Consider the following 13,393-nt stretch of genomic DNA (forward strand, 5'->3'; position numbering starts at 1 on the left):
CCATCTTTGTCACCCCCAAATCATTACAGAAACGATGGACAAATTTCTTATTAAACATCTATAAAAGTTTCTCAGAGGTGGGTTGCTGCTGGAAGGGCATCCGCTGTGTAAAACGTGCTGGATAAGTTAGTGGTTCATTCTACTGTGGCGACCCCAGATTAATAAAGGGACTAAGCTGACAAAGAAAATGAATGATTGAATGAGATCTACAAAAGATATTTCAGAGTATGCCATTTATGTTTCTTTCTTTTCTCCTCCAGGAACATCTGTCTCAAAAAAAGTACATCGTAGACATCGTCACCGACAGTAGCGTGCCCTCCGACAATGCAAAAGATGGAGAAGAGAGGCAGAAAGCTCGGAAGAAGGCCAAGAAACTGCGTGCACGCATGAACTCAAGGTGAAGTGATCAAACTCTCTCCCTCTTTACAGTATGTCTCTTTCTCTCTCTCTCGGTCTGCCTGAATGGTGGTGTTGCTGCTTGTGAGAGCTTTATGAGTGACAAGGAGATGGAGAGCAGTGGCGATGTGCATCCCGGCTGTCCGCACAGCAACACTGATGAGCTTAATTTATGGCCACTCTCTGTGATTGGGGAGGAAAAAGTGAGAATCGATCTGTTACCCCCTCCTCACTTTCACCTGTTAAGAGCTTTTCTCCTAATTGGTTGCCACCGCTCTGCCAAAACCGAAGGCTTCTCCAGTGTACAATAGTATGTTAAAGTATGTGTAAAGCATGCCTGTTTTTCTCTCTTCCAACTATTGATTTTTAAATGAAGTATCAAAGAAAATCAATAGTAATCAACAAATAGGAGCGAACGCGTCTCTGTGTCAGATCCTAGACCTGGGCGCTATCAATTGTGCCTGCTGTCACAACTGTTTGTGTGTGTGTGTGTGTCTTGGTCTGAGTGTTACTGCGGGATGGTTGTTTGTTAGTTAGTAAGTAAGCTTTAGAGAGGGTTTTATTCCTATATTTAGTCCTGAAAAACCACAGAATTTGTGATGGACGCATACATTCGCAAATTTACTGACTTTGAATTTACAGCAGATTAATTACAGCAAATATTTTTGTTATATTTCATTTAAAGGTGTATCTATTCGTTTAAATTCATTCGTTCGCTAATTTTTGTTAATTTTGTTAATCTGGGGTCGCCACAGCGGAATGAACCGCCAACTTATCCAACATATGTTTTACACAGTGGATGCCCTTCCAGCTGCTACCCATCTCCGGGAAACATCCAAACACACTCATTCACTTTGGACAATTTAGCCTACCCAATTCACCTGTACCGCATGTGTTTGGACTGTGAGGGAAACCCGAGCACCTGGAGGAAACCCACACGAACGCAGGGAGAACATGCAAACTCCACACAGAAACGCCAACTGACCCAGCTGAGGCTCGAACCAGCAACTTTCCTGCTCTGAGGCGACAGCACTACCTACTGCGCCACTGCGTCGCCTATTCGTTTAAATACCGATTGAAATTAGTTAATCACAAGTACTTACTATATTAGGGGTTAAAATGCAGGTTAGAATTAGCTTTTACTTGCATATAATTATGCATAATTAATTGTAACTACATGGAACATATGTAATGACACCTTAAAATAAAGTATTTCTTGTTCATGAATTTAATCACTACACTTACCGGCCATTTTATTAGGTACACCTCTCCAACTGCAACGCAAATTTTTAATCAGCCAATCACATCGCAGAAACTCAATGCAATTAGGCATGTAGACGTGATCGAGACGATCTGCTGCAGCTCAAACCGAGCATCAGAATGGGGAAGAAAGGGGAATTAAGGGACTTTGAATGTGGGATGATTGTTGGTACCAGACGGGCTGGTCTGAGTATTACAGAAACTGCTGATCTACCAGGATTTTCACACACAACCATCTCTAGGGTTTACAGAGGATGGTCTAAAAAAAGGAAATATCCAGTGAGCGGCAGTTCTGTGGGCACAAATGCCTTGTTGAAGCCAGAGGTCAGAGGAGAATGGCCAGACTGGTTAGGGCAACAGTAACTTAAATAAGCACTCGTTACAACCGAGATCTGCAGAAGAGCATTTCTGAACACACAACACGTCCAACCTTGTGGCAGATGGGCTACAGCAGCAGGAGATCACACCGGTTATTAGCTTATTACCTGTCTATTTTTAATACATTAGCAGTTCAAAATATGTTCTTATTCTGCGTCCCCAGTCCTACCCAAAACCTAAACCCAAGTTCTTACTTAATAACTATTAGCAAACAGCTAATTAATAGTTTATAAAGCTAGTAATGTTAGTTAGTGGTTTGTTATTACCAAAAATTGTGACCTAAACTAAAGTGGTACCTATTAGGTATAAAATTAGCATATTGTTTGTTAGCATGGAGGTAGCATGTCCACCCATGTCAGGATTAGATGTGGGCTTTAAACTTCTAACTTTACAAACTATTAATGAACAGATAATTAGTAGTTTATTAAGCTAGTAATGTTAGTTAGTTGTTGTTAATACCACGAATCATGACCTAAACTAAAGTGTTACCTATTTGGTATCAAATTAGCATGTTGTTTGTTAGCATGAAAGTAGCTTGTCTGCCCATGTCAGTATTAGATGTGGGCTTTAAACTTCTAACTTTACTAACTGTTCATAAACAGATAATTAGTAGTTTATTAAGCCAGTGATCTTAGTTAGTTGTTGTTAATACCACGAATCATGACCTAAACTAAAGTGTTACCTATTTGGTATCAAATTAGCATGTTGTTTGTTAGCATAAAATTAGCTTGTCTGCCCATGTCAGTATTAGATGTGGGCTTTAAACTTCTAACTTTGCTAACTAATACTAAACAGTTAACTAGTAGTTTATTAAGCCACTGATGTTAGTTAATGGTATGTTAATTAGATGAATTGTGACCCAAACTAAAGTGTTACATATTTGATGTGTCAAATTAGCATGTTGTATGTTAGCATGCAAGTAGCATGTCCACCCATGTCAGTATTAGATGTGGGTTTTAAACTTCTAACTTTACTAAGTATTAAAAAACAGCTAATTAGTACTTTATTGAGCTAGTAATGTTATTTAATGGTTTGTTTATACCACGAGTTGTGACCTAAACTAAAGTGTTCCCACGTTAATATCAAATTAGCATGTTGGTTTTTTTAGCATGCAAGTAGCATGTCCACCTGTGTCAGCATTAGACGTGAGCTTTACACTTCCAACTTTACTATTAATAAACAGCTAATTAGTTGTTTATTAAGCTAGTGATGTTAGTTAATGGTTTGTTAAAACCATGAATCATGACCTAAACTAATGTGTTACCTATTTGGTATCAAATTAGCATGTTGTTTGTTAGCATGAAAGTAGCATGTCCGCCTGTGTCAGTGTTGGAAGTAGGCTTTAAACGTTACCTTTTTAATAACAGTTAATAAAACAGCTAATTACAAGTTATTAAGCCAGTAATGTTAGTTAACGGTTTGGTAATACCATGAATCATGACCTAAACTAAAGTGTTACCTATATGGTATCAAATTAGCATGTTGTTTGTTAGCTGTTTTAATTGCTACATTCCCGATCTTGACCTTACAGTAATTAGTAGACTCTCTTCCTCTATGTGATGTCTGCTGAGAGTCTCTTAAGTTGCAGTGTAAAGGAGACCGGTAGTCTGCGCTGCTTCTGTGCTCATTAATGCAGAGGTAGCGCAGAGGGCAGAAAACAGCTCCGAGCTTTGGCTGCGAGAGTGACAACATGAGCCTCCTCTGTTCTCTGTCACTCCTGCGCTGAGCCCTGCAACACTCACGCGGCCAGGAGGAAAGAATGAAAGGGAGAGAACAGGCGCTACATGCTCATAAATCACGGCCGCCCACAGCCCTGGCCTGCTGAGGTTGGCGGCTCCACCGCGGGGTGGAAATGAGCCGTTTTATAGGAGCACAGTGTGGCGTTTGTAAAGCGCTAGAGAGCTTTTCTCAGCCCTCCCAGGTTGCCCTGTCCCCCGATGTCATTGTTAAGCCTGTTCAGGCCCTGCCATAGCCGTGGCGTGGAAAAAAGACTCTTTAATTTCCTTACCTGGACCTTGATTTATTCTTCAAATATATGACTTGTTCTTCAGGTGAAAACTTGTGGTTTTAATTACCATGAAAGTAGCATGTCCGCCCGTGTCAGCATTGGCTTTAAACTCTGAGTTTCTTAACTCTTTCCTTCTCTTTTTCTGATGGCCCGTCCTCTAGTAGCTTGGCCGGATGCATTGTTTGTCTTTTCTCAGGCTTGGAGACAGAGAGTTTAGTATGCTGGCCTACCTCAGATAGGGTGGCACACAAAAGACCCCCTGTTCATGAACGTAGGGAATAGGAGGCAACGAAACTGCTATGAATCTAGTAGTGAGGACTACGGTAAACCTGAGCACATGGTAGTTGTGTGTGTTGTTTATTTTTTCCTGTTCAACCAACACAATCTCACGGCAATTCGTACATTTTTGATTTAGTAGCTAATTCTTATGAATTCATACAATCAAATTCGTACAATTTAGTACGACTTACTCATCCCCCAATGACGGTTGGGTTAAGGGGTGGGGTTAGGTGCCAAATCGTACAATTTCGTACGACTGAACTCGTACGAATTTGTACGAATCAGCCACTAAACTGGCAAAATGTAAAATACTTACATTTTCTCGTGAGATCAGGCTGGTTCAACCCATTCATCTTGAGTAAATAAGCACCGGTGGTTGGGTCCCAAAGGTACCAGCTTCAATCCTTCATATGGTTACGCATAAAATTTCCTTTTTTTATTTGCTTATAGCTAAATATAAATTGCTTTATAATATTTAACGCATTTACATATAGAGAAGAATTTGTTTCGGCACAGAGTTTTAAGGTGCTTTCACACCTGTAGGTCGATTGTATTGTTTCGAAACAGGGATTCAAATTGTTACAATGTTGCTCTTTGTTCGTGATGCGGTTCGCTTTAACCAGGGCTTAATTTGTGCCGGAACACTCCGGATCCGGCACCTCTGAAATGTGATCCGGCACCTCATACTATGCTATCCGAACCGTGCCCAGGCCCGTTTCCTGGATCGTTTGAGCAGTGTGAGTGCTCTGAATCGGGCTCAGGCGCGGTTCACTTGGCCGGCCCTGGCCCGGTTGGAAGAGGTGTGCTAGAGCGTGGTTCACTTGGGCTTTGGCGCAGCACGCTTGTAGTGTGAGTGCCAAGCGCGCCTGAGCCCGAAACTGAAGATGAGATGTGAGTTTTAAGGGACTGTTTCATATGGATTTATTAATCATTCTTGCCTTTCATGCCTGGTCAAGGTTCAGATAGCATAGTGTGAGTGCGCCCTAAAATAAGTTGCAATTGTATTATGGTTGTACGATTATAGTCTGAAGAATAATCATGGTTTCACGGTTATCTTGTTTAATGTAAATTTAAGTAAGTCGCTATTTGAATGAACTGTTATTATCATCTGCGTTCATAGATACATAATCATTTTAATAATTTGTCTAACATATACTTTGTTTAAAATGCACTAAAAGCCACGCACAACTCTAATCCCTATGACGTGAGATGTTTTCTACTGAGTACAACTGAAAGGCACTTTGTTTGCGTGCGCATGTTGGCATATATTCTTAAATACATTCTTACAAATAACGAACTTGCGCATAGAAAAGACGCAATATGTGAATGGCCCGCTACTATTAATCCAGTGTGCGTGTTTATTAGCCTTGGTGTATACGCTTGGAAATTTAAACTAGCACACAGGTAGCATAACTTTTAGTTGCACAGTTTCGTTCCATGCAAACAGAAACGCAGCGTTGAGAAGCCTTTATGATTAAGTATCCAAATATTTTCGGCTGCTCACGCCACTCGCTTAATGTCAGGGGACTCGCGCTCTGCGCAGCCTTTAACTGCAGCTTGTGCTGTATTGAACAGACGCACGCCACTTCATAACTATAGCGACCGTTTTTTGACTGAACTAAATTTGTTTTTAATGTCTTTGTCACACTATTTGGAGGGATGAAACAAATTGCCTCGGGGGCCAAGTTCAGCCCGTGAGTAGCCCTGACGTACATTCACTTCCTGAAATTAGAAAATAATGTAGGGCGTTGCATGATCTCGTCCTTTTGGAACCGATTGGATTGTTGGATGGATGTTGCTAACGAAATGATAAAAATTGACGAATGACTGAACTAAGGCAGAGCAGAAAACAAGACATGTATTGATAGCCCCGCCTTAAATGACCTATAGCTTCTCCCTAAAAGTATTTCATGTGACCAGAAGGGAATAAACGTAATTTCAAAGGGGATATAAAGTTAAGACTCTGAGGTCTACTCGTGGTCTTTCCAGCACTTTAATACCTTTTCAACAGAATTTGCTTCTTTCGAACCAGAATCATGGCAGAATATCCTGTGATGAGGGCACTTACGGTCAAATGGATCAAATCTCTAAAGCCGTAAGAGAGACATACAAAATTTTCAAAGCGAGAGGTTATGATGACCAGGATTGAGAACCATGGATCTTAGCCACAAGTCTGCAATCCTCTGAGTCCACTATGTTCCACTGTATTACTGCAACCTCTGCTAAAGGAAATGTAGTGGCCACATTGAGGCAGTTAGCGGACACTATTCTGAGTAAAAAAGACACATAGAAGATTCTACAGTGTTTTGGATACTTGCAAGTGTAGTCCTGTAGACATCTTCACATCAGAAGTAGCATTTGGGCCATGGCCAATGTGCGTGACGTGCTGTGGTGTCTAGACTGCAGCTCCCATAGTTTAAAGTTAAAGGCACTTGGACTTGGTTACCTCAGACCTTTATTTACCATCAGGTGCATGTAAATCTGTTTCATCTCATGATCTATCCAATATTTATTCCGCATATAAACCCTTAAATATGTTGGTTGAATTTATAGACGGATCCAGCTTCATGCCTCTCGGCGGATACGTTCCACAGGTCACATTTTTTTCCCTCCCTTTTTCCTCGTCCTTTTATTCATCATCAGTCAAATTGTCTTCCGCTTGATTGAGAGCCTCTCGAATCCAATATTAAATATCGCAACGCTGCCCGACCGAATGTTCTCTGTGATTGGGAGTGCCGAACGCTTGAGCCTCCCATTGCACATTTAAAAGGGATACACTGTATTTGTTTTCTTTTTTTATTCATCTGAAGGCATTGACGGTTTTACAGTCAATTGGGGGAGGGGGACGTCTGCGTCCAGCGTGGGCGGAGGTGAATAGTGGGGCACATCGTGATGAATTGATGATTAGCTCTGCATTGTAGCTTTGTAGCTGCCCCCCCACTTATAGCTGGTTACTAATATTTATGGTGCCCGGCCTGTTTAATGGGGCCTGCCGCGTTTGAAGATTGATGGTCCGGCGATTGCCCCTCTGTTTAACCCGTATAGGCGTAAAGCTGTCAGAGAGGAATATTGTAATCTCGAGGATGAGGACGAGGCCAGGTATTTCTTCATTTTCCTCATGAGCTGGGATTGTTCTCTTGCTTCAGAACAGAACAGCAGTCTTTAAAGGTCTTACTGAATGCTTTTCTACAGTCACCCCAGTGAAGTCAGACACAATTGCATTTATCTTGAATTTACTGTCAGGTATCTTAATAGTCAAGGGTTAGGGCAGGTCACCACACACCAGCTGATTGGTGGAGAGGAGCCATTCATGATATGGGGATGGTTAGGAGGCCATGATGGACAGAGGCCTATAGGCAAATTTGGCCAGGATGCCAGGGTAAACCCCTACTCTTTTTCGAAGGACTACCAAGATTTTTCAATGACCACAGAGAGCCTTGGTCAGGGACCTTGGTTTAAAGTCTCATTCGAAAGACGGCGCTCACTGAGCAGTATAGAGTCCCCATCAATATACTGGGGCGTTAGGACCCACACAAACTGCAGGTTGAGCGCCCCCTGCTGGCCTCACTTACACCACTTTTGGTAGCATCCAAGTGTAGCGCCCTTTTTCTATGGCGAGAGAAGGGCCCTGGGTTCTTATAAATTAGATCGCTCTTAATTTGTATTTTAATTCCGAAAAGAAACCCATAACCTGATACCAATTAATATAAATAATAAACATAATCAATTTGGTACAAAATTTCCTTTCCAAAATTTACTTCAGTACAACAAACAAGGATATAAAAGCAAAAGAAATACAGCGTTTTGTTTTCCTTTTCTTTTCAAATTGAAATAAACAGCACAATCACCAGTTTATTTAGAAAAAACTCTTGTTTAGCTCTGCTGAAGTCAGAATTATTAGCCCCCCTGAATTATTAACCCCGTTTATTTTTTCCCCAATTTCTGTTTAACTGAGAGCAGATTTTTCAACACATTTCTAAATTTTTTTTATCTTTGTCATGATGACAGTAAATAATATTTGACTAGATATTTTTCAAGACACTTCTATACAGCTTAAAGTGACATTTAAAGGCTTAACTTGGTTAATTAGGTTAACTAGGCAGGTTAGGGTAATTAGACAAGTTATTGTATAATGTGGGTTTGTTCTGTAGACTATCGAAAAAAATATATAGCTTTAGGGGCTAATAATTTTGACCTGAAAATGTTTTTTTTAAAAATGCCAAACTTTTAGTTAAAAACTTTTAAATGGCTTTTATTCCAGCTGAAATAAAACAAATAAGACTTTCTCCAGAAAAGGGGGGCTAATAATGCTGACTTCAAATATATATATATATATATATATATATATATATATATATATATATATATATATATATATATATTAGGGTTGGGCATCTAAGCTATAATGCCGATCCGATACGCATCTCGATACAAAGAATACGATGCGATATATTAGCGATACATTTGTGACGATACGATTTACACCCATATCACGATACAATGCGATAATTCAGCACTAACTAATTAAATCAAGTTTATGAGATGATGTGAAAGAGGATGCTGTGCCATTGAATGAGTTGCATTATTTATTAACCAAGCAAAACCAAGACTTTTTTTACAAACTGGCTTTTCTCTCAGAGCCAGAGTGTCAGTTTACAGTAGAGGGCCATTTTGAACATATAGCACATATTATTTAAGTATTTTCAAGATAAACAGAATGTATAAGTGCAATATATATTAAAATATCAATATTAGCACTCTTATAACATAAAGGTTTAGCATTGCACAACAAGAATTGTGATTTAACTTTTCAACTATGAAAACAAGTTTTACAAAGATATATTTTGCCACTGATTATTCAAAACTTAAGGTTGTGAACTAGCAGTGTTATGCTGCTTTGAAACATCACTGTCACTGTGAACAACAGGCTAATAAAAATATAACAAACCAGCAATCTTCTTGCTGTGAGGTGGTCAAACTACCCACTGTGCCACCGTGACACCCATAATTTTTATCATTATTATTATTAATATTATTATTATTATTATTATTATTATAATTAAATAAAAATTAACAGGAGGAGGTGTTTAAAACCTTCGTTCTCCGTGACACTAGGCTGAATATCTTTGCAGATGAACAATGCAATAACATCCGTTATTGGCATAGAGCGCACAAAACTGTTGCGCATGGAAAAAAACTTGCAATGCTTTTCTCACCACTTTTGGAGCTGAAATACAAAAAATACATTCTATATTAAAAATATAAGCTGTATCTTGGAAAAACCGATGCATCTCGCAAAAACCGATGCATCTCGATTTGCTTCCAAAATTTCATTCATCCTCTGCTGCTCAACCGATGCACTCGCATGACCGCGTATCGATACATATCGATTAATCTTTCCATCCCTAATATATATATATATATATATATATATATATATATATATATATATATATATATATATATATATATATACGGTTGAATTATCAGCCCTCTTGTATATTTTTACCCTCAATTTCTGTTTAACAAGGAGAAGATTCTAAACATAATAGTTTTAATAACTCATTTCTATTATTATTAATATTCAAAATAAAGTGACATTTCAAGGCTTAATTAGGTTAATTAGGCAAGTCATTGTGTAATGATGGTTTGTTCTGCAGCCAACTGAAAAAATATCTAGCTTAAAGGGGCTAATGATATTGACCTTAATGGTTTAAAAAAATTTAAAACTGCTGTTTTGCTAAAAAAAAAAAAAAAACTATTTTCTACATAAGAAAACATATTATAGGAAATACTGTGAAAATTATCTTGCTTCATTAAACATCATTTTGGAAATATTTGCGAAAAAACCCTAAATTCACAGTAGGGTGAATAATTTTAGGAAGGATTATAATTTGGTCCCACTTTATATTAAGTGTCCTTAACTACTATGTACTTACATCAAAAAATAAATACAATGCACTTACTGTGTTTATAATGTATTTATGAACACTTGTGGTGCTTTTGAGTTGGGATAGAGGTTGGGTTATGGACAGGTTTGGTGGCATGGGTAGGTTTAAGGGTGGGTTAAGGTGTAAGGGATGGTCAACAGTGTATTTACAAATGTAACTACAAAAGTTAATTACAGATGTAATTACATACATGTATTTAATCAAGCATAAGTACACAGTAAATTTACACAATAAGTACATTGTAACAAACTATTATTTCCTGTGTAAGTACATATTAGTTAAGGCCACTTAATATAAAGTGGACCTATCATTTTAATAAAGGGTGAAACAGAATTACATAAATGGAGCTAAAAAAATAAATTAATAAATGGATTAAATCAAACTTTCCCAATTGGATTAAACTCAAACCACTTTGCGCTTTAAACTCAAACCTAGATAAAACTATTAAAAGTCTTGTGACCACTCATCTCTCTGACGTTGTCTTCCGGAAAGACACGTCTGAGTTTATCAGTCCCCGAACATCCATCAATCCATCAAGCCTTTTTTTTCTCTCGGGGAGCTGATCGATCATCCTTATCTGACGGAATGGGATGTGTGATTGTCAGGAATTTCGCTCGGCGGACCACACCAGTGTTTCAAGCTGACTGACAGCAAACATTATTCTGCTCTGTGACTCTCCAACATTCACAGAAGTAATTCACACCGTCGGCCAATCATCCTTATTTATTTAGCGTTTCTGAACTTAAAGAGTGTGTCGGTATTCCCTGCTGTGAGACTCTCTGAAGACGGAGTGTTTGTGACTCGTTCCTGCTTGTTAGTTTGTGATTGCTGCTAGTGCGGCCCAAAGACTAAATAAACAGTTGGAGGCTCAGCTTGACCTCTCGACCTTCTCTTTGTTCGCCACGTCGTCTTATCTCCTCACGTCTTCTGGCTGACAGCCATCGGACTCCTCTGTTGCTCTCCGTCTGTCTTTTTCTCTCCGTTTTTTTTTACTGACAGGCTTGTTTGTCTTTCTTTTTCAGGGCTAAAGAGTATGAGACCTGCATGGAAGCCAAAAGCCAGACCTCCGACTCTCCGTACAAGGCCAAGTAAGCCCCCCCGCTCTGCTTTTTAAGGATCATATACCCAAACAGGGGTGTTATGCTGAGTATTTAGGTCTTCATGCTGTCTTTTAGAGCTTTAAACTTCAGAATTGATGCCCGCCCCAGGGGTTTCCTTTATTAAAGCTGTATTGTTTTGCTCTAGATGCAACGTCCTGCTTCATACTAAGTGGCCTTAACTATTATGTACTTAACTACATGTTTTTACATTGTACTTATGATTGATTAAATACTTACATGTATCTACACCTTTAATTAATTTCTCCCACACTTAAACCTACCCTTTCCACCAAAGCTGTTCCTAACCACACCCGTATCCCACCTCAACAGTGCCTGAAGTGTTCAGCTATACATTATAAACACATTACGTACTTTACATTTAATTTCAATGCAAGTACATAGTAGTTAAGACAACTTATTATAAAGTGTGGACTAGATGCAATACTGATGTCTTAAGTGGTGTTTTCATGAATCTACTGTTCATAATTGTTTTCATTTTTGTTTTGGTTGATCAAGTTTTGAGCTTATGCACATTGATAGTATATCCTTAGATAATACACTTAATATAATAGCTGCAGACCCTACAAAAACCAAAAAAAAAAAAAAAAAAAACATATATCCTATTTATATACTACACTTCCTGACAAAAGTCTTGTCTCTTATCCTAATTTTAGGAACAACAAATAATAACCACAACTTGACCTCTAGTGATCATTTGGTGTCAGAAGTGTCTTATATGAAAGGTAAAAGCCACTAGATTACGCTTATTTTACCAAAATAAAATATGATCATGCCTTGATTTTTAATTAGGACAGTAAGATCTGACTTTGCTCAGACAAAAGTTTTGTCACTTACAGAAATGATGTCCAGTATAAAATATAAAGTCATGCTGCAGTGAAGAAACAATGAATATTGTCTCTGATTCCATCATGAGCGTGGAGGACTGCATCCATACATCTCTGCACTGACTCAAATCACTGATTAATAAAAGCATCCGAAATGGCAAAGAAAGTGTTCCTGCAGGACTCCCAGAGTTCATCAAGAGTCTTTGGATTCATCTTTAATGCCTCCTTCATCTTACCCCAGACATGCTCAATAATGTTCATGTTTGGTAACTGGGCTGACCAATCCTGGAGCACCTTGACTTTCTTTCTTGAACTTTAATGTGGAGGCTGAAGTATAGAGTTCTTGGGCTGCATTTACACTGCAGATCTTGATGGTCAATTCTGATTTTGTGACTGTATGCAATTTTTTTGATGAGCTGCTTACATCCTCTTTTTAAAAGTGACTCTTATTCGATCGTCTGCATTTACACAGCACACGGCAAAGGCGCAATGACCAGGAAAAAAAAGAGCGGGCGCTGACTAACAGCTGATAATTAAAGAGTGCTCTTTATTCCTGTATGTGATCTGTTTGCAGCTTTTGACAAGCTGTTTTACTATAGTTTTACTATAGTATATATATAATATACATATAATAAACATTAGGAGTCTTTGTAGTGTCCACATATAGATAACAAACTAAACATGCGCATGTGTGTGTCTTTCTTGCAGACTCCAACGTCTGGTGAAGGACCTGGTAAAGCAACAGCAGGGGCAGGACAGTGGCCAGTGGGCCAGTAACAAAGTGTCCGGCCTGGACAGAACTCTTGGGGAGATCTCACGAATTCTAGAAAAACAGGTTTGTTCATCTCTCTCAGGTCTCGTTTGCGCTAGTGCGTTTTAGTTTAAAACAGCGTTTTAGAATGAAAATGATCCGCCTCCATACTAGCGTTTCCCCCAGCGTTTCTGAACATCTCTCCGTCTACACCAGGGGTCTCAAACTCAATTTACCTGGGGGCCGCAGGAGGCAAAGTCTGGGTGAGGCTGGGCCGCATAAGGGATTTCACAAAAAAAAAAGTCCTCAAATGTCATTATTAACAGTTTTAATTATTTCTTCTGAACATGAAGTGTCCTGAACATTAATAGAACATTGAGTGAAGATTATGAACAGTTCTTCTGAACATGGCATCTTTTGCCTAC

General features: G+C 38.9%; 1 protein-coding gene across 4 annotated transcripts in view; it reads left to right on the top strand.

Moving 5' to 3' along the window:
* scaper (S-phase cyclin A-associated protein in the ER) overlaps positions 1–13,393 on the top strand; it is a 213,899-nt gene that overhangs the window by 88,709 nt on the left and 111,797 nt on the right. For all 4 annotated transcript variants that reach the window (XM_087310256.1, XM_087310257.1, XM_087310258.1 and 1 more), the window contains 3 exon segments: positions 261–397; positions 11,295–11,360; positions 12,926–13,052. In XM_087310256.1, coding sequence (XP_087166382.1) covers positions 261–397; positions 11,295–11,360; positions 12,926–13,052 — 330 coding nt within the window.

The sequence above is a fragment of the Danio rerio genome, chromosome 25 (assembly GCF_052040795.2).
Source record: "Danio rerio strain M-AB ecotype USA chromosome 25, GRCz13ab, whole genome shotgun sequence".
Taxonomy (NCBI): domain Eukaryota; kingdom Metazoa; phylum Chordata; class Actinopteri; order Cypriniformes; family Danionidae; genus Danio; species Danio rerio.